Source organism: Siphateles boraxobius, unplaced genomic scaffold (genome assembly GCF_051911475.1).
Source record: "Siphateles boraxobius isolate OS27281-9 unplaced genomic scaffold, OSU_SipBor_1 31, whole genome shotgun sequence".
Taxonomy (NCBI): domain Eukaryota; kingdom Metazoa; phylum Chordata; class Actinopteri; order Cypriniformes; family Leuciscidae; genus Siphateles; species Siphateles boraxobius.
Window position 1 is genome coordinate 9415891 of NW_027508931.1, and position 22939 is coordinate 9438829.

General features: G+C 40.0%; 1 protein-coding gene across 2 annotated transcripts in view; it reads right to left on the bottom strand.

The window, feature by feature from the left end:
* The window catches only part of sema3d (sema domain, immunoglobulin domain (Ig), short basic domain, secreted, (semaphorin) 3D), a 57351-nt gene that overhangs the window by 18120 nt on the left and 16292 nt on the right, over positions 1 to 22939 (bottom strand). For both annotated transcript variants that reach the window (XM_077193656.1, XM_077193657.1), the window contains exons 3-7: positions 15316 to 15476; positions 5215 to 5277; positions 3049 to 3168; positions 2812 to 2905; positions 168 to 296 (exon numbers count right to left, since the gene is read on the bottom strand). In XM_077193656.1, coding sequence (XP_077049771.1) covers positions 168 to 296; positions 2812 to 2905; positions 3049 to 3168; positions 5215 to 5277; positions 15316 to 15476 — 567 coding nt within the window. The remainder of the gene's footprint in view (positions 1 to 167; positions 297 to 2811; positions 2906 to 3048; positions 3169 to 5214; positions 5278 to 15315; positions 15477 to 22939) is intronic.

Below are 22939 nucleotides of genomic sequence, written 5' to 3' on the forward strand. Positions count from 1 at the left end.
TTTGATCAAATAAATACAGCCTTGGTGAGACTTCTTCTGAAAGCCCACATTTACAGATCAATGTCTATTTAGTATTCTGCATCAAAAAAACGTAAACCTAAAAATTCTGTAAGATGTGCCTGTATGTTATTCACTGAGTGTAAACTGGACTGGTGGGGAAAGCTGACCGTTGATCCAGTAGTCCTCAGAGATTTCTGTGCGAATGTACTGCTGGTCTGGGGGCGGGCCAAGAGACCGGCTAAAGGTACTGTCCTTGCCCAGGAAATCAGATGCTGTGCCAGCGTAGAGATACTGATCTGAAAACAAAGAAAGGGAGCATCTCAGCGTAAACATTGAGCTGTGGTCAGTCAGGCTGCAGGCACTGTTACAACAGCTGACCATCAGCCATCACCATCATGTTCTCTTTTCCTCACACACGTGATATGCAAGCCCTGTAATCTGAAGTTCTAAACACAAGTTACCATCTCTGCAGTACCCATGGCAACCAAGAAGGGTTTGTGGATTATGGTTTTAGAATAACTCAGTGATTTCTGTCATCATCATTATCATTTGGTGCTTGGGCCTCCACCCTACTTCTTTCTATGCATGTGGTTTGGAGCACAGAATGTGCTCTGTGTTCTCCCAGAGTTGTTCCCGGTTGATTATGCCAGTCAAGTTGAGTTGTCAAAAGACCCAGTACTTCGGTACTAAAAAAATCAGACCGTTATGGTTCCAGCTTTTCTTAAGTACCAGTGGTACCGAAGTACTGGGTTAATCCGGTTCTTGATGCGCTGTCCGAAAGGTGCACAGTTGCGTCCTCTTCAAAAAAACACTGAGACATGGCGACCGGCGGTGCTGCTAATGCATTGGCTCTGAATCCACTTGTTGACAAGAAAAGACGAAAGAGCCACATATGGAAATATTTTGAATTAGGCTGTTGTCACGTTGCCATAAGGGGCCATTCACATAGCGCGTTTTTTGCGCGTGCAAATTCATTATTTCAAATGTAGGTGCGTGGCAAGCACGCTCATAAAAGAAGCGAAGTGGCGCGGTGCGCTCGTTTTTCCAGGCGCGCCTCTGTTCATGGTTGCATAGCAGGAGACACGGAAGAGAGAAAGCGCTTGTGGAAAGGAGAAAGTGCGAACTGCGCTCTCCATGATGACGAGGAAGTATCGGCAAAGAATTAATTGATTTCAAGCCCTTGCATTAGCTTTACTACTAGTTATATGTATTTATGGAGATGAGAAATAAAAAGCCACCCTGTACAGCTATGATCAGCTGTTCGGCCGAGCTTTCGATGTTGTTACGGAAAGGCCGAATCTGATGGGTTGTTTTTTGTCACGAGACTCATGCGCGCCTGGAAAAAAAGAGCGCGTCGCTTCTATTATGAGCCCACTTGTACCTACATTTGAAATAACTAATTTGCAGTTTTGCACGTGCAAAAAGCGCGATATGTGAACAGCCCCTAAAGTGGTATCGGGTGCGGTTGTATCGGGGTAGTTTTACAAGTACGAGTACATGAGCACAGTTTCGGATCGACACCTGAGTAACTGGTATCAGTATCGGTGTATCCCTATTTATGTCATTAATATCAGTCCATCAGAAAAGTAATTCTAGGCTTATTCTTGCCTGGATAACTCTTCGCACGTTTAAAAGGCCCTTTTAAAATGAAATATGAACGCAGTTTTGGATTAAATAAAAGTATAGTTAAGTCAAATAAAACATGTTTTATATCCTGTATAGTTTGGTAACACTAAAATAAGACACCATTCATTAACATTACTTAATGCGTTATCTAATATCAACACATTGAGTGAACAATATATTTTTACAACATTAATTAATGTTTGTGAATGTTATTTAATACAAACACTTGATTGTTGTTAAAATGTATTAGTACATTTTTAAATTAACCCCAAGGAGAAAAATTGCTACAGTAAATAACTATTGTTTATTTTTAGGTCATTTCATATAATGTTATCTAACAAATGGAATCTTATTGTTAAGTGTTTTTAATACTACATTTTCAATCTTTGTAACCGTGATATATACACTTTAATAATATATGTAAATTTAATCTAAATTAAGTTTTGGTACCGAAATTGGTACCAAGAACCGTGGATTTTCACTGGTATTGGTACCGAATACTGAAATTTTGGTACCGTGACAACACTACCTGTCAGTGTAAAACACACACACACACACACACACACACACACACACACACACACACACACACACACACACACACACACACACACACACACACACACACACACACACTCAACCACACTGTTGAAAGACTTCACCCAAAAGTGAAAATTCTCATTTGCATGAATTACTTGATTTGATTGCTACAGTAGAGATACATATTATTATCTTAAATGTTCTATTTCTGGATGACTTTTATGATTTTTTTGGAGCATGTCACAATTTGGTTTTGTACTCATAATTTTCACTTTTGAGTAAACTATTCATTTAAAACTTTCCTAATTCAGGTCTTCTCAGGAAGGAAGGTTCGGTAATGACTAATGGCTGTAATTAATCAAACTTTGCTTAGCTGTAAAAATTCCAGCTTCAATACAACCCACAAAAATGGAACACAAGAAAAAAATTGACATTTTGGAAAGTTTATGGCTGGTACTCTTGACAGGGTGTGACATTTCTCCACAGTACTCCATTGGAAACATAAGGGTCGGTTTAACTTGAAGAAAAAAATGTGTGAAAGACGAACCAGATTTTTCTTGGGTGAAAGCCTATCCCGTGTTAAGAGTAAAATGCTCTTTACATCAGGTTTGTGTTTAAGAGAAGGAAGACCTGATTCAGTCTCACCTGTGAGTACTGAAGCAAAAGGCTGGCGGGGATCAAAAGGACATTTCATCCGGCCAGATTCCACAGTGTTGCTGTGGAGGTGCAGCCAGCTGTCCTGTGATCATAGTACACAAAACACTCATTATTATTAGTTACCATACAGAAGAAATTACTGAATAAAACTTTAAAACTCTTTCAAGAATACTAGACAAACTCAATATACTCTGTGTGGAAGCAGTCAGTAATTTAATTTCTTGCCTCTTTGTGACCTTTGACCTCTAAGAAAGCACAGGTGGGGTGGAAGGCTCCAGTGCCACAGGCATAGACATGGGTTCGGTTATAGCTGTGCAAAACTCTTATGAAATTAGCACATTCGGTCTGAGGTAGAAAGAGAAATAAAGACATTATGAGCACGTGCACTGTCCTCAAAAAGTATTTGGATATTTAAATTACACATAAAAATTAGTGCTGTGCGTTAAACGCGTTATTAACGGCGTTAACGCAAACACATTTTAACGGCGTCAATTTTTTTATCGCGAGATTAACGCTCTTTTTGGCCTAGCAAACAACACCACACCGGATAGCAAGACGGAAACAAAACAACAGGCACGCCGCACGTACTTGTTTGGGCTTGCGCGCCGGCCAAAGAGTAGTAGGCTAACGGTACGTTTTGAGTGGATGGCGCGAGCGCGAGACGCCGAACTAGAGACGTGCACTCTCAACGCAATAGAGTGCGGCGCGGGACTAGATTTGATGGCCGAGTGCGAGGGCGGGCTCGAGCGGTAATGCACTCACTCTGTGTGCGGATACGGGAGAATAAAACGATTCGCGGGACTCCCGCAAACTAGAAATATCTATGAATAAAACATAAAAACTAATACATTTTTATTCATATGTTGCAGAAAAGCAACAAGAACAACTAAAACAAAATAGAAACGATTTACAGGCCAGAGTTTCTTTTTATAACATGTTTGCAGCGTTGAGGGATGTAGCCAATCACAGACATATGAAGAAGCATCAGAAGCATTTAAAATAGACTCCCCTCACCGCTCAAAACAGACTTTTTGTTCAGTGCTGAATTCTGTAAGCTGGCAAATCCTCAAATTATAACAAACAGAGTGTATATATTATGAAAGATGCATTGTGCAGTCAGCTTCACTGATAATAACAGATGTGTGAGATTGCGATGAACTGATGTCAGCTTTTTAGGAATTATTAAGGGAGCGCACTTTGCGCGCATTCAGTCATGCCAAACCATGCACTCAGTAGCCTGCTTGCTTTTATGTTATAACAGTGGTTTGTGTGTTAATGCTTTAATAACAAATAATTTATCAGGAGCATTTATGCTGATGTGTATGGTGGCGACACGTAGGCGAAAGTATTTGGAGGTAGCCTACAAAAAAAAGAGTGTATTTGCGGGCGGGAGCGGGACAAAAATGTTGCGGGCGGGAGAAAGTAACATAGAAAATAGTTGAGAACGTCAGTTATAACGACCCACGTATGAAAAAAATTGACAGGTTTAAATCGGGCTTGGGCTCATAATTACAGTTTATGTGTCGGGCCGGGCTCGGACACAATGCGCACGGGCTCGGGTCGGGCTTGATTTTTTTGGGCCCGATCTAAGCTCTACAATGGATGACTTCAGACAGAAGCACATGGATACCACAGCTAAGAACAAACTTAATGCTGATCCACTTTTCCATGTTGATAAGAGAATTAAAATTAGAAAAAATAATGAGACAAATAGAAATCAAGGGACATTTAGAATAGATAAAAATGTGCGATTAATCGCGAGTTAACTATGGCATTAATGCGATTAATCGCGATAAATATTTTAATCGTTTGACAGCACTAATAAAAATGTATTAATGTAATTGCAATAAATTGCAACATGTCTACTAAAGTAGTCTTTATAAAAAGAAAGATATCACAAGCATCATTTTTCATGTAAAACTTTTCACAAAACGTTTGGTTTCAAATGATAAAACAAACCATATCAATCAATATGAATGTCGAAAATTATCTATGACACCGGTTTTTGATACAAATAACAATAACATTTATACACTGTAAGTGTAAATATCTATGTGTAAGGAAACAAGTATCTAAATATTAATATATATAAATATACATATATACATTTTTTTGGTTAATATAAAGTTCAAAAGAACAGCATTTTGTTTTTAAATATATAAATCTTTTGTAACATTGTGAAAGTTTAAATGTCACATTGGATCAGTGTAATGTATCCTTGCTTAATAAAAGTATTATTTTCTTCCTTTAAAAAAATCATTAAAAATCTGTAGTGGAAGCCTGATGCAAAACAGTTTACAGCTCTCTTTTACAAGACAGGTTTGAGTTAGAGAAGACAGTCTGTGTATTAAAATGTTCATTTAGCAGACATATATTCTGACTGATACTTACAAGAGGGTTTTTGCCAGCAAGTATACACATATCCACCCTTTCTCTTGGAGCTGGCCAACTCAGCTGCAAGTGAGAAACACACACATGTTGGGTCCAGGACTTTCCATTGACATAGTGATTTTTATACTGTACAAATTGCATATTCTACCCCTAACCCTAAACACAAACCTCACAGAAAAATTTCTGCATTTTTACACTTTCAAAATATATATATATGATTTTTAAGCTATAACGTTAAATACGTCAGATAATATCCTTGTGGGGACATTTGGTACCCTTAATGTAGGGTTTACCAGGACCACACACACACACACACACACACACACACACACACACACACACACACACACACACACACACACACACAGTCAATTCAACTAAACGAAACAACATATACCTTACTTAAATAGTCAGAATAAGTGTTTACAATTGTCTCTCATGGCATTGTTACAGGAAAGTAAATCAACCATGAAGTGTAAACCATACAAAAATTCTGTTTCAGAATGAGATCATGTCGTGACTCAAGGTAAGATTTTAAACAGAGCGTAATCCATTGTGTATTTAACAGATGAAAAGCTGCATACATGAAATACTGTACAAACATGGGTCCTGGGTTAAGCTTACGAGAGGGAGGATCACGTTCAGATAAAGAGTGATGAAGGGGCTGCTGGCCTTGTCTCTGCACACATGTATTATAAAAGCTTAAACGCTTAGCATACACAGGGCTGACCTTTGACCTTGACCTCCAAGAGCCGTCTCTACATGTAATATGCAATCCATGATTACCCATGCTCGTGAAACGACTTTACATGACGGCGCTTTGAAGATTGTCGTGGTTCCACACAAACTGACAAAGGGGCTCAATACGTACCCTCCACCATACAAATGAAGAAAAAAACATACACGAATGAGTCATAAACGCACACACATGCATGTCTTATGTAAACATTCATGTTTATATATGAAATAAAAGCATTAGGTGCCTATATGGCCAAAGAAGTTTGCTAAATATATAATTTACAAAGCAATACTTAAGATATACTGTGTGTGTGTATATATATATATATATATATATATATATATATATATATATATATTAGGGGTTTCGAAATTAATCGTTTCTACGATGCATCGCGATGCAGACGAGGACGATTCGGTTATCGGTTCAGTAATAGACCATAGCCGGTTATAATGTACTGACGCTTTTCTGACGTCATTTGTCACGTATGTGCTTTGTCGTGATACCATACACTGGCAGAGGGAGGCGAGATGTGTGCGCATAATTAAAAATGCTCCAGCTACTTTAAAAGCCTACTTCTGGACACATTTCGGCTTTTATGAACAACCTGGTAAGCACGACCTGGAGAAGACACGCGCTGTGTGCGCTCATGTCACGCACAAATATAATAGGCAGGAGGTAATAGCTATATTAACTTGATAAACAATGTTAGCCGTGGTCACCCCGAGCTGTTACGCCTGGCAGAGCCGGACTGCTTTAGAGAAAGAGAATGAGCTTCAACGTCACCCGAATCCACAGCCAAAACAAATAATCCACCCACCTCAATATTGTACTTTGATTTAAGTATTCGCTGCCAGGTGATGGTGAAATTACAATTATTCTGTGTTGTTACGGGTGATTATAAATGATCGTCATCTTCAACAGTGGACTCTCGACGGTTGATGCGCGCGCCTCTAATGGTGAGATATACACTGATGAATGAGCGCTGCTTTTAAATAAACATTTCTTTAAAACAAAATTGATTTGATAAAATTTTATTTTCTTAATGGCATAAACAGGCCTTTGAAATTCAAACTGGAATGTCACTGTTTCTGTCACTGCGACTTCCCGAACAGACGAACACACACGCACGCGCACGGATCACTTTTAAAGTAAATTTGAAAATTGAGGATCCGGTGCATCGAAATGCATTGTGATACCGAATTGAACTGAATCGATGACATGATAATTGTAACCGAACCGAACCGTGAGACCAGTGTAGGTTCACAGCCCTAATATATATATATATATTATTTTAAGTTTTCAAGTGGCAAAATATATAACAAAATGTACTTTAAGGGACAAAAAGTACATTCCCAATCTTAAAAAAAATACAAAAAAATTGGCTAATGCAAAATGTATTTTATAAAATATATGTTTGAAGATTTAAAAATATTTAGACTGAAATACATGGCCAAAAAATATTAGAGGAAATATAAGTAACTAAAACTCGTGAAAAATATATTTATGTAAATATATTTCAAAATCTATATTAGCAATACATTTTGGGTATACTTTGAAATACACTAAAAATATATATATCAGAAAATCTTCTCTTTTTTTGCTGTATAGGTGTCTTTGCATGTATGTGAGAAAGAGAGAAAAAAAAAACGTTTTGTGTGCATGTGTGAGGGTGAAGGTGATGTGCCCTTGTCATGTGACCACTGTGGAGACAGTGATTGACAGGTGTGATGGTGGTAGGGTCAGCTCAGTAGCTCTGTAGGGTGATGCTATGGGAATATCTAGAAGTGACAGTGAAATAACTGTGAGAACTTGTTGGAGTGAAAGTATAAATAAAGCCTAAAGGACCTCTTATGGTAGAGACACACATAAACACACTCGAACACCTACTACCATAAATAAATTCATAAGCTAAACATATCCAGAGACTCTCATACCATGCTATCAAGCATTTTGTGAGATTAGAAAGATATAAACAGTTTTGATTTGTACTTAGTTTAACCCAGATTATGTTGTCCAAGTACAGGAGTGTAACCAGTCGACAAGTCAAGAGTTTTAAAACTAAAAATGAAAAATGCATTTGTTCTCACAATAAAAACATGCACCTATTTACAGAGCCGGACAGTAACGGAGTACATTTACTTGAGTACAGTACTTAAGTACAATTTAAGTACAATCTGTACTTTACTCGAGTATCATTTTGGGGAGTACTCATGACTTTACTCAAGTACATTTGAGAGGCATATATTGTACTCTTTACTCCGCTACATTTCTATCCATAACCGTGAGTACCCGTTACTACTTCTAAAAAAAAAAAAGGAAAAAAGAAAAATCTCAGAAACCCCTTAATTTGTTGTTTCCCCCTCAAACGTGATTGGATTGTGCAGGCGCCACTGATTGGGACAGTCTATCAGCAATCACCTTCAGCTTTCCGCCAAAGTCAACTCCATGGTCAGATTTAGATAAGAGACGAAACAATGGATGAAGACGCAGCAGGTCCATCCCGGGAATGTGCCAACCCGTGGCCCCACCTCGCCAGACGATTTCAATTTTCTGAATTTTCTGAAATTTCTTAGATGTTGAATAAAGCAACATGGTAAAAAGATGAAAACGACTTGATTTTACTTTCAATTCCTTTTACATTCTCCAAGGTATTAACATTCACATTTTTCATAACTCCAAGTAGGACGTTTCTGTACATAAATGTAAGCACCGTGGCAGTAGTAATGCAATATTTAGAAAATGTACTCTTGATACTCAAGTACTTTTAAAAACAAGTACTTCAGTACTTTTACTTAAGTAGACATCTGACTGTAGTACTTTTACTTGTACTTGAGTAAAATTTAGCAAGGGGTATCTGTACTTTTACTCAAGTAATAAAGCTGTGTACTCTGTCCGCCTCTGCCTGTTTGGCAATAAATAAACAAATACTTTGACATAAAATATATTAGTGATTCTGACTTACATATGCACATCCTAGCAACCACATAGTACTGTCTAGTTTCCAAACACTCACTCACACTAAAAATGCACTTGATTTAGTTATGTTAAACCAAAGAAAAGAGAACAAGACGAGAACAAGAAACCTGTTTAATAAAATAAAATAAAATTAATGCTGCAAGCAGCGATGCACGGGCCCTTGCACCGGTGCCACCGTCACCCGGTGGCCTTAAGAAAACAGTGAATGGCGGGTAATATGCGCTTAAATGGGTAAATATAGGAGGATTATTAATGGCAGAGTCATTAAATGTGACACAGTTCCTGCTACCAGCTCGTGGCGCTATGACTATAACTGAATATTGCCATGTATTTGTAATGTAGATGTCTTCAGGCAAGGACTCTTATCATAAATGAAGTTTGAGGCAGATTTGACATTGTATGTTTGAGTTAAAACAACTTCCTGTTTCATGGCATTAATAGCATGCTTTAACACTTGTGTTGCTAACACGTTTTAACAAGTTTCTAGTATGTTTCTAGTATGTTTAACACTTGGCATATTTTATTATGATGCTAGGAGTGCATGACAATGTTAAACATGTCACTTCCTGTTGCCAGTAGGTGATGCTATGACTATAACTGAATATTGGCCAGGGGCTTGATGTATAGACGTTGTGTACGCACAAAATGTGACCCTGGACCACAAAACTAGTCACATGGGTCACAATTTTGAATATGGGATTTATACATCATAGGAAAGCTGAATAAATAAGCTTTAAATAAGGGATAAAACTATTTGAACACCTGGAATCTGAGGGTGCCCAAAAATTGAAATATTGAGAAAATCGCCTTTAAAGTTGTCCATTTATGTTCGCGATTGTGCTGCATTCACTCACAAAAATAAATGTTTTATATATTTATGGTAGGAAATTTACAAAATATCTTCATGGAACACAATCTTTATTTAATATCCTAATGATTTTTGGCATAAAAGAAATATCAATAATTTTGACCCATACACTGTATTGTTGGCTATTGCCAAAAATATACTGTGCGACTTGTGATTGGTTTTGTGGTCCAGGGTCACAAATAGGCATTGAAATGCCCATAGGGAGAGGTGGGATATCTGCAGATGTGATGCCATTCTGGATTGCAAAATAATCGGATGCAGGAAAAGAAAGTTCAACACTATTACTTCAACAATAAAAACAAAACAATTAGCCTAAACAAATGTGATGTTTATGTAAAGCAGCGGCTCTCAAAGTGGTGGGGATGGGGAATAGTGATGTGACAGGTGGGGCGCGCCAAACGGGAGGAAATTTTCCTTTTTATGCCTTTATATCTTTATTCGTTGATGGCGAGTCCGCATCGTCAACTTTATCTTTGCAGCGACACAGAAAACACTAGTTTATTAATAAATAATTAAATGTCTCCTTGATTTTTTACACATTCATAATCATTACTTTTGCCAGTTCTTTGTGGCAAGCTTTATGCGTGTGCTTGAGTGCGGCAATATAATGCTCATTATCCTGTATAGCCTAGTAGTCTACTAGTCGACTAGAAAAAAACTTTAGTCGGAGACAGTCCTTATTCCACATATTTTTGAACCAGAAGGCCATTCTGGGTTGAGCGAGCGACACTGAGCGGAATGAGCGAGCGGAGGGATATTCAGAAATGCGTTCTCCGCTCACATGTTCTGATCGGAACAAAGGAATATTAAAATAATTAATCATTAGTTTATATCTTATACACTGCCTATCATTTAATCCCATACCAAACACAGTATGTTATGTCTATTTCAATATGTGTAATATATAAAAAAAAATTATTTCACGTTTTTAAGTACAATATTATGTTAGTCCACAGCCCCCAACTAGAGGTGTGAACCTACACTGGTCTCACGGTTCGGTTCGATTACGATTATCAAGTCATCGATTCGGTTTGATTCGATTATCTCGATGCACCTGACGATGCAGGATGCACTGCATCCTTATTTTTCAATTTTGCTTCACATGTATACAATTTTGTCAATAAATACAAGCAGTCAGATACATGAACTGAACCTTTAATTTTACCTCAAAAAACACGCTTCTTGAATGCATCAAACATTGCATCAAGCATTAGATTAGAACACACAAAAGTAAGTAGGCTACTAAAAGTGCATAATGCAGGGAGTGTACTTAAATACTTAGTGCAGTGTACTTTCTTGTAAAACATTTAAATATTGACAAATGTATAAACATGAAATTAAATTACAAACCAAAATAAACAAGAGGCCAAACCTACTTGAATATATTCAATATACAAAAAACTTAATCTTGCACTTAAGCAGTGTTTTTTAATACACAAAATAAAATAAAACAAAATAAAAGCACTGGGAACAGGAACTTCCTGAAACATCACAAACTGCTCAGCATGTGGGAATTTGTACATTTTTCTTTAAGAACACTAACTGGTCCACATGCTCTGGTTTAAGAGTGCTTCTTTTAGCAGTGACCACATCTCCTGCTGTGGAGAAAACTCGCTCTGCAGACACGCTTGTGCCTGGCATACACAAGTATCGCTTTGACAGCCGAGAGAGGAGAGGAAACATGACCTCATGGGCACACCACCAGTTCAAAGGGTCCTCAGTGAGAGGCAGAGATGGAGCTTTACAGTATGCCTCCATTTCCTCCTTAGCAAGGACATAGGGGGTCTTGGGTTCTACTGTACCTTCAGTGTCAGTGAAAGACTGTCCCGGCAAACTCACAAGCAGAGATGAGGCCTTTCCGTTTGGGAGCAGCAGAAGACCTGTCATCCATGGAGGTTTCTTCTCCCCTCAGGTGCTTCATGCACTTCTGTCATTCTTGTACCCTGTGTTTGAACAACATATTTGAAAATACAATTAAACTAGGACAGTGGCAGTGCAGTCAGCCAATACAACAGCTCACATAATATATGAGGATTATAACTTTTTCCGTTTTAATAAAAATAAATAAAAATAATGATTAATACATTTAAATTACTTAACATTTCAACAAATTTTACCTATACTATTAATATTATGAGCATTTAAGTTTGTTTTAATTTTATATAGCCTTTTGTACAAGAAACATGATAGAATTACCTCCAAGGATGCAGCCTCCTCTGTCAGTGCTCTGTATACCTCCAATCTCCCTCCTCTTCTGTGAGAAAAGGCATTCCCTTAAATCGGGGATCCAGGGCAGAGGCTGTATGAAAGGATCCTCTTCTGTGACTCACTGTTGTACCTCTTCAGGAGATCTGTTCTGATTGCATTCTTGATCTCATGGATCATGTGCGAGTCTCCGTTGGTGTCTGACATATTCTGGAGGAGTTGCGCATGTAGAGGAGCAATGAGGGAAACTGTCGGATTGCGCTCTTCTGACATCAGTGTTGTTGCATCCTTCATTGGCTTTAATGCCCTTACAGCATCCTCTGCATTTGTCACATCTGTGTCAGTAAGAGTGCACAGATCTTTCTCTCCTTTTCTGACTTCTGGTGACAGCAAGGTGGCACAAATTGCAGGTTGTTGTTTCAGGAACCTCTCGACCATGTCGTATGCGCTGTTCCACCTTGTTGCAACATCAGTTATCAGTTTATGATTTTTCAGGCCAAGACATTGCTGTTTCACTTTCAGACAGTGGCTCGCTGTGGTGCTGTGATGAAAGAATGTTGATATTCGTCGGATTCTGCCCAAAAGCCTGGAGAGCGCGCCCACTTTAAGCGCGCGCTGGGATGCCAGATTTAGCGTATGCGCAAAGCATGTTACGTGAGGAAATGTTCCGAATTGAGCTGCAACGATCATGTTCGATGCATTTTCTGTTACAAGCACTACATCCTTATGTGATAGCTGCCATTAATCCACGACATGAGACAGTAGCTGTGCCAGATGAGCACCCGTGTGAGACTCATAAACGGCTCTCGTTTGCAGCACATGAGACAAAATCTTCCAGTCATCGCTAATGTAATGTACCGTTATTGTCACATACGACTCTGTCGCGACCGAAGTCCAGGAATCACATCCTATTGAAACTCGATGAGCTTGGCTCATTGACACCATTACCTGGGCTTTGGTTTCGAGGTAGAGTTCGGGGATAATCTTTTCTGAAAAGTGGCTGCGAGAGTGGAGCTTATATCGCGGCTCCAGTGTTTTTAACAGGTGGCGAAACCCGGGGTTTTCCACTACAGAAAAGGGCCGTATATCCTTTGCAATAAAAGATGCCACTGCTCTGGTAATTCTCTGCCCTCTCACTGAGTTGGGCGGCAATGTTGATATAAGTTGATCTATTTTTGGCTGAGCTGGATCCACAATGGCACTGACAGGCGTTTGCAGCTCGGCGTGAAAACGACTGACGTGGTTTCTCATGTTGGAGGTATTACCCCCTGCATATTTTATTTTTGCGTTACATGATTTGCACACAGCGTGTGTCTTGTCAAGGTCGGGCTTACCGTGTTGTTGATAAAAGCCAAAATGTGCCCAAATGTCGGCTTTTAAAGTGATTGGAGCATTTTTTAGTGCACGCTCTGGCGTTTCGCCTCCCTCTGCCATTGTGTGCCGCGACTAAGCACGCGGTGCTGACGTCAGAAATGCGTCAGTACATTATAACCGGTTATGGGCTATTACTGAACCGATACCGAATCGTCCTCATCTGCATCGCGGTGCACCGCAAAAACGATTCATTTTGACCCCCAACCAGGGGGTGTTGATGCTGTGAAGAGTGGCACTTTTATTTATTTTCTATTTTTGAACTTGATACAAATTTTGACACAACTGCATTTTCATGTTCTCTATTTTTGAATTTCATCCAAGTTATGACACAGCTGCACTTTTATTGTCTTTATATTTAACTTGCTGTTATTTGATGTAGATAGTTAGTTTGTATTTAGATACAACTTGGTACTATACTGATACTGTTACTTCAATAAATTGGAACATTTTAAGCTTGTTGCGTATTTCATTAGCATTGTGTTGGGGCGATGGGGGCAGATGGGGCTTGAAAATTCCCCCTTGTCCAAAGTGGGGAATGACCGAAAAAGTTTGAGAACCACTGATGTAAAGTAATCTTTTTCTTATTTGTATGGTTGAACTGGATCATCGAAGGTTAGCAGCAAAGACAATTTAACATATTATTGCAGGTTTCTGTGATATTCTGAGTTTGCATTTCACTTTTTTTATTCATTTTAAGGAATACTGTGTCAGGGTTTGGGTTGGTGAAAGTAGCGAGGACTCAAGTCCAGAACAATGGGTATTTATTAGGTATAAAATAAAACAAAAACTAGCCCTTGGGGGAAACCAAGACAGGAATCAAAACTTCGACTAGACTTGGCATGGCATGGCATGAACACGAAACAAGAGGCAACGACAGACAATGTTAGACGATGAACCAGCATAAGACTGAAAACACAAGAAGAATAAATAGGGACGCAAAGAAAAGAGGGTAACGAGGGAGGACAGTGGGGCAAATGAACCAATAATCAGGTAACAAGATGGGAGGGGCTAGACAATCGGCAGGAGTGCACATGGCACAATGAAACGAATGACAAGTTATGTGCTCACACCAAACATGACAAAAACACAAACAAATGGCCAGTAAAACAAATCACAAGCCAAGTGCTCACACAAAACGAGACATGAGCACGCAGCCAATAAGAACACTCATAAGCCACGTGTTCACACAAAACATGACAACATGAAAGCATAGAGCTAGTGAAAACACTAGCTGTGTGCTACACAGTCCAAGACAAAACATGACCTGAAAGCACGCGGTCCTTGAAAACACAAACCACATGCTACACAAAACTCAACACACGTGGACAGAAGAGCGTACGGTCCGAGCGAACTCGAAACCGCATGCTCACACGACAAGACAGAGCGCACAACAACGAGTGTAAGCTCATCCTGTGCACTCACGACAGAATACATACACACTGAGCATGAATGTCCGAATCCCGACACAGAACCGAAACCAAACTAGACTGACGTGCCGGGATGCAAACACCACGCCCCGCACATGTAACAAGGCATACAGACAGGAGTGCGGTGCACACGGCTCGAGAACGGTCGAAGCAGCACGCCCACACAAAGACATGACAAATCAGGAGTGTCAGAGCTGTCACAAAACCAAGAAATAAACTAGACAGAAGTGACAGAACCCTGACATACTGAATCTGTTTGGGTTTTTTTTTCCAAGTGACGTAAGTAAATGCATTCTCACATCTATTAAAAATCACAATCTAAGGCTTTTCCAAATGAAAGAAATATGTCAAGCAGTCTGAGAGTGAGTGAAGTCTCTTCTAAATGATTCTATGGAAAAAAATTGCTAAGCTCTGCCCCAGACCACACATAGTGTGAAGTCTTTATGTGCCTTTTCTGAAACCTGATTCTGCATGTCTGCAGGTGTTAGTCCTGTAAGGTGTGTGTTTACCTTTTTGGGGTGTTTATTGATGTTGTCAGGGTCCAGTAGGTAAATGTGGTCTTTGGCTCCCAGCAGTAATCGGCTTCTCTCCTCATCCAAAAATACTGTCTGAAACTGCTGTCCAGGGCTGGAACCAACAAATGGCACCACACTTCGAGAATGGATCAGCTCTGGAGAAGTCAAATGAGGGTCATCAATACAAAAATACACATACATAAACACAAAGTATGTACTGTATGCACAAACAGATTCAGATCGATGATTTATTTTAAAAATTTATAAGAATCAAAAAAGGTCTTGTTAATATTTAAGTAGCACTAAGATGAATTGGCCTACTTTGCTTAAATCTCCAAGAAAAAATGATCTAAATGATCTAGCATGTGCCTCCTCTAGAGTTTTAGAAGGTATCTCAACAATGTCTCAAACTGTGCTCAAGTCTGCAGTCAGAAGAGATTAAAATATTAACTCAAACATTTCTCACCAAATTCTTGTTTAAGACAACTGTAAATTAGCTGAATCAAGCCATACAAATTAAATCAACATTCATTTCAACAACTGTCTCATTTGATTCTATTTTTATTTATCCTATAAGCAATTTTAGTAGAAAGGATATTAAAGTAGAAATGTGTATCAGTATATCATCTTAAAAATTAAATTGTTGACTATTATGCATATAAGAGCATTTATGTGTGAATGAGCATGTGCATGAGTATCTGTCAACAATTGTCTTGTTTCTATTGTTTATTTCTCCTTGGTTGAAAGATGAAACATAATGGAGAACTCTAGTAAGTCTGCGGAGGTCTGCCTGGTCAGGTAAACCCTATGTTATGATGGGAATTTGGTCCCCATTTGGAAAACAGCTTATAAATCATACCAAGTGATGTTTTTAGAATTTTTTAAAAAAAGTTTTCTGTGGGTTAGGGGATAGAATATACAGGTTGTACAGTATAAATATCATTGTCTATGGAAAGCCCTCATAAAACACAAAAACTTAACATGCATGAGTGTTTGTCTGTGTTTTTGAGTAAGCATATTGTGTGTAGCAATAGATCTAAAATGTTACCATCTCACACCCTCTTGCCCCCACCCCAATCTCTCATGTTTCTAATGTACTGAGAGGCTCCATTATCTCTATATTCAGTATGATCTACAGTACGGTTAACCTCGGGGCTATCTGTCATCTATGTGTTCAGATTCCATCCTGATAAAATGTTATCCTCTCTTTAACATCCGCCCATCTACAAAACCTCACTTCACCTGCCAAACATAAACCAAGAGCCTCTGAGCTGTCTAAAAGAATTCAGCTGGATCTAATTGCTCCACCTATCTATTCTCACACGTCAGCACTGAGGCAGACAAGCTCTATGGTTAATTTGCAGTATATTTCATATTTCACCTCGGGTGCTCTCTAGGGGAGCAATTACACATACTGTTATTCTTGCAGAAGAATGCTGGATAACAGCTTAGACAGCTGAGATGAAGTTGAGATTGACGTTTGCACATTCAATGAAGGCAAGCCAAAAGTTGTCACAATAACACAAATGTGCCTAAAAGTTACAAGCTATCACCAACATAAGAGAGATGGAATATCTCTAAAGGTGACGTTGTTAAGCATTGCTCATATTATCTTCGGTGCGTACAAACCGAACTCTCTGGATACGTGATTCTTAAGATATTTTTTAAACACATCATGACGTTTGACTAAAGCACACAGTCTTTGTAGACTTGGACCGAGTCCTAACATTTGTCCACCCTATGTTCTGCTCTACATGCACTCAAACATAACCATCTGCCAACAGCCTCAAAGCAAGAAAATCTGGCAGAGTGCACTTAAACACTATGGAAAGCAGTTCTGTAGATTAATTTATGTTTTCTGATCCTCTTTTTGTTCTGTTTTAAATTCTGAATTTCCCATATAAACACCATTTGGAGTTCATTCTTTATATCTCGAGATTTTCAACTACCTCTCTGCCTCTGCTGTCAGCCATGGACACAAATATTGTTTAAACATCCCTGTGGTGGTTGGATCTTGGGGTGTCTCGAGCATTAAGAAGTTGAATAAATCTTAGGACTTAACTATTAATTCTCTGGGGTGTAGGGTCAGGAATGGGTCATTTTTTATCAATATTTACAAGACAAAAAAATCCACTCCAAAATAAAACTCCATTCATGCAAACGCCTAACTAGCTGATGCTAATCTACTCTGCAAACAGTTTTAGGTCAGAGCCCTGCTGAAAGATCCCTGCTTAGCAATGATGAATGAATGCAGAATGTTTGATCTCATAAAAGAATGTCTTTCTCCCTTAAAAGAGATGTGGAAGAAAAACTCACTTCTGGGGTTTTCAATGGGTTGTCAAGCTCCAAAAAGGACAACAAATTTAAAAGTAGTAAAAGTAGTCCAGACAACTCGTAGGCAAAATTAAGTCATAATTCACCAAATATTTGTTTCACAGCTGTGGTCACCATTCACTTTTATTGTATGGACAAGAGAATTACACATAGGTGTAAATTAATATGTAGGAATGTAGGAATAAATATATTCATACATACATTTTATTTCAGTAGAAGACCCTTTGTGTGATTTGAACATTTGATATAGGCTATGTTGAAACGTAAGCTTGGCAATCAGTTTTGGAAATGTCAGACTATTCCCATCCAAGTACAAAGGGGCTATACTTCCATGACTAGAAAGCCAATTGTCAAAATGGCCACAGAGTGAAATAACTTTAATAAGAACTTCCTGTATAAATATAAAGAAGGTATTGTCCATTCAGTTCAATCTTTACATAATGCTACAGTTCTTTACATTGCAAACTATTTCAGCCCTACAGGTACATCATTTATCTTTAGGCAACAGCAAAGCATAAAGGGTTGATGAGTGAAATACAAACCCAAAGTAATGCACAATTTGAGGGGTAGACAAATTAAGGTACCCCCCAGCTATTCACCAGAAACTGAACCGCATGTTAAAGCTAATGTCACAGAGTAAGACTTCTTTTAAGATTTCTCAGATGGTAAAGGATTACACTCTTAGGTGTAATCAATATTCTGACTGTGGTTTGGGAAGAGAGCCAAACTAGTGGAAACTAGTCTAACTCTGTGTACAGTACATTAGGAAGACGCATGACTATATTTATGACCTGCTTGTTTTACATCTGTTTAGAGAGCCACAGCCAACTGGGAGCCATATAGTTATAAATCCATTGAATACTATACTTTGAGTCCTTATATTGCTGTTTTCCTATTGCAAAATTAGGCTTTGTGTTTGCACAACGCTTCACGTTCATGCATGTCTATACCATCATGCATGTACATTTTACGTCAAATACAAGAAAATATACCACTCATAAAACAATCAATATCCCTCACTCAAGACTAAAGAGCCCTGCACAGAGAGAGACTGTCTTTCATATAAATATTTACACAACCTGAAGATAATATTTTGATGAGTTTCACTGGACATTGTCATCTAGGAGTGATGTTAACGACAGAAAGGATATTGTTTAGTTGACTCCAGAGAACATTGTGAGATGTATCTAATGCAGATCAGATGTTCCCCTTTCAGCTTTCCTTTCAGAGAAAAACACAGTCGACCAGCCCTGAGGTGTGCATGCAGTGCTGCAAACCTCTGGATAATAACACACTCTGTTTTAAAGGAGTGCACTGATACAGAAATGGTGCCGATGCTTTTATGAGAGCATCTGCTCAGATGATGGATTGTGAAAGACTGTACATCTGCATCCTCTCCAACAGGACCAAACATGGAGCGGAACAGCAAGTTTAAGATCAAACTGACCTGTACACTGCAGCTAAATGGATTAGATAATCTTTTAAAGCCAATCTCGTATATTAAATATAAATAAAGAGCTTTAAAAGACTGATAACTTCTTAATCTGTATGTTTGTTTTGTTTTCCAGTAAAAGTAACTAAAAAGCAAGGTTGGAATTGTGTAAAATATTAAGATTTGTTTTCAGAAGAATCCAGAATTAAGTTACAATACCATTGCCACTGTTTTGTTGTTGTTCCCACAAAATGTATCTCGTTTAAACCATATTCAGATATATTCCAAGGAAAAGTATTTTTTGCAGTGTAAAATGAATGGTTATTTGCACTTTTAAATGTATGTATACAATAATATATGCAATAAAAAGTTTCTGTAAAGTTTCACATCTAGCAAAAACAAAAGGATCTCAAATTGGTCATAAAACCAACTGTACAGATTTTCATTGTGGAAACATCAAGAAAATATTTTCAGAGATCAGTCAATGCACAAAGTATAATTTCTAGCATAAGCCAGGCAGCTGTCTGTTCTTTACACTCAATCACATTACATTCTCACCAGCACAGCAACTAAAATATGGCAAACTGAAGCACAGCATTTAGGATTTTTATGCTAAAGAAACTGAAAATAAACAGAGGGCTCACCACAGTCATTCATATTTTTATTGGCATGAGTTTCCTGATATGGATGAGGTTCTGTTACAGTAGTTCTGGCATGCTGTGGGTCAGTTTAAGGGAGCTATAAATTGTATTTCCCTCAGTGGCATAAAACAAACGCCGTATTCAGTTAACTTCTCAATTCAAGGCAGGGATTTAAAGCAGAAGTGAGAAATGGAGAAAAGACTTACAGCACTGCGTGTTGGTTAGAAAGAACATTAAGGTCTAAGGGACACTTTATCAATTTTCAGCACTATCAAAAACACGTTCTAGAACAACATGGTATCTTATCAGTGGTGCTACTGATGTTGTAAAGCTCAGTGCAGATTTATCATGTGTCTAGGACTGTGGACAAAGTATGCATGACTTTAAACAATCCATGTGTCAGTGCACTTAAATGAGTATGGACATGTTGTTACTTTTAACAGATGTTTCTTTTACGCTTCATTCACTTTCCCTTTCAAGGGAACTTCGAGCTGCGTCAAACGCTGCGGGAACGCCCCTGCGTTGTGCGTCATGAAGCACGTATGGAATCAGCCCAATGGAGAGATGAAACGTCATAGGCGGGTGACGTCATCGACCAGGAAACTATAAAGCACCCCAAAAACACAAGCGCATTAGCTTCTGTGCTTTCAGTCGCGCTACATGTGAATCTGTCCCTGTGTGATATTGTCTGTCTTACATACCCTGCACCACACAAACAATTTATCCCTATATATATATATATTGAGAGATTATGGCGGACGAACAGCAGTTTAGAAAGTGTGTTCCTCCCTGCTCGCGTTATTTAACGAGCGGGGATACACATGATCTTTGTGTTGTTTGTTTGGGAGTTCAGCATGCCCAGTTTGCTCTCGAGGGAGCAGACTGTGAGCATTGCGAGCGTTTGCCGTTAAGGACGCTCCGCTCCCGCCGGTCGCTCTTTGAGGAGAGCGGTTCGGTGCGCGCTCCCCGCGGTTCGGGTCCCGCTTCTGCCGAGGCAGAGCGGCGGCGCTTATCGTGGGGATCGCAGATGGATCTCACAGCGGGGTTTGAGACGGGCTCTGCCTTATCTCTCCCTTCACCTGTGAGATCCAGTGCCTCAGTCCCGGGTTCGGAAGCACGCGCTGCGGTTTCTTCCGCTCGGGCTGAGGCACCAATGCTATCCAGTTCTGAGGAACTTGATGTTGTTAGTGTTGAGGGAGATGTGGAGGATTCGCCACCCCACACTCCTGAGAGTGATGAGCTTATGGAGGTGTTAACAAGAGCTGTTGAAAAACTTAATATTGAATGGCCAGTGACTAGACAGGAGTCTGTTTCTAAATCAAAGTTGGATGAGAGATTTTTGCCGTCACGTGTGCAGCCTCCACGCCGGTGCCTGCCGTTTTTCCATGATCTCCACACCGAGGTGTCGAAATCATGGAGAAAACCGGTGTCATATAGAGTGTTTAGTCCCCAGACTTCAACATACGCTAATATTATGGGAGCCAAGGCTCATGGTTATGGTGCGTTGCCTCGTGTGGAAGAGACGCTTGCGAGCCATCTCTCCCCCGAAGCAGCATCATCTTTTAAGGCACCGGCATTACCCACCAAGCCTTTAAGAAACACTTCGGCTTTGGTGGGTAAAGCATATTCGGCAGCAGGTCAGGCTGCGTCATGTCTGCATACTATGTCAATCTTGCAGGCATACCAGGCTGATCTGCTAAGGGACATGAGTGAGAGTGAGGAGGTCAGTACTGACGTAGTTCGCGAACTGCGTCAGGCTGCTGATTTATCCCTGCGTGCCACCAGAGAATCGGCCAAATTAATGGGTCGTTCTATGGCAGCTCTGGTGGCCGCAGAAAGACATTTGTGGTTAAATCAGACTAATATTAAAGAGAGAGAAAAAGCTTTTCTTTTAGATGCTCCTCTTTCTCCCATGGGGTTGTTTGGTGATGCTGTGAATTCAGTTATCGATAAATTCCAAGAAGAAAAGAAACAAACTGCAGCTTTTAAAAAGTTTCTTCCCCTTAAAGTTCATGTCCCTGGGGCTGCTGGGCGGGAGCAGCCCCGGCCGTCTTCGAGCTCATCACATAGAGCGCAGCAGAGGCAGAGTGTCGCGTCTCGTGCTCCCCCTGCTGGACAGTGGGCTCAGCCGCGACACTCTCAGCCGAAGCCTTCTCCCAGTAGAACTGATCTGAGGACAGTTATATTGGCTAAGAAGGCTTCGGCTAAGAAGAAGTCCTGACGCCAAGCCGTTCAGGATGCTGAGGGTGGTCCCCACCGAGGCGGAAAGGTGTTCACCTCTTTTTACGGTGCCCATTCCTCCTCGGTGCCCTCAGGGGCTCGTTCTGCCAACCCCGCCTTTATGCCGGGGCACAGACGATCCCAGCGAGCGCTTTCCCGAGGGACGCTCGCTCCCTCTGAGGAGGGTCTCAGAGCGGTCAGACCAGTTGTTCCCTGCCGGTGCGCCGTTACAGGGCGCTGCGTCTGCTGCTCAAGTTACACCAGAGGCCAGTCTCGAGAGGCTGGTACCCTTAGTAGAATTTCTGGCAGAGTGGAAAAGCCTTCCAAAAATATCTCATTGGGTCCTGCAGACAGTAGAAAAGGGTTATGCTATCCAGTTCAGGTGTCGTCCACCAAAATTCAGAGGGGTTCTGCACACAGTGGTGGGCCCCGAGCAGGCTCTGGTATTGGAACAAGAGGTGAAAACGCTCCTTCAAAAAGAGGCTATAGAACGGGTTCCTCCTCCCAGTTTGGAGTCAGGTTATTACAGCCGATATTTCATCGTTCCAAAGAAGGATGGGGGGTTGCGTCCAATTTTAGACCTGCGCATATTGAATCGCTCGGTAGGGAAGCTAAAATTCAAGATGCTCACTATCAAGCAGATCGTGTCTCAAATCAGGTCCGAGGACTGGTTTGTCACGATAGATCTGAAGGACGCATACTTCCATGTGTCCATCCTTCCACAACACAGGAAGTTCCTGAGGTTCGCCTTCGGGGGCGAGGCGTACCAGTACAGGGTTCTTCCGTTTGGCCTAGCTTTATCTCCCCGCACTTTCACGAAATGCATGGATGCAGCACTAGTGCCTCTGAGGCTTCAGGGCATTCGTATTCTCAATTACATCGACGATTGGTTGATTTTAGCTCAGACCGAGCAGATGGCGGTTCGGCATCGAGATGTCGTCCTCGCTCATATCAGAAAGTTGGGGTTGAGGCTGAACGCAAAGAAAAGTGT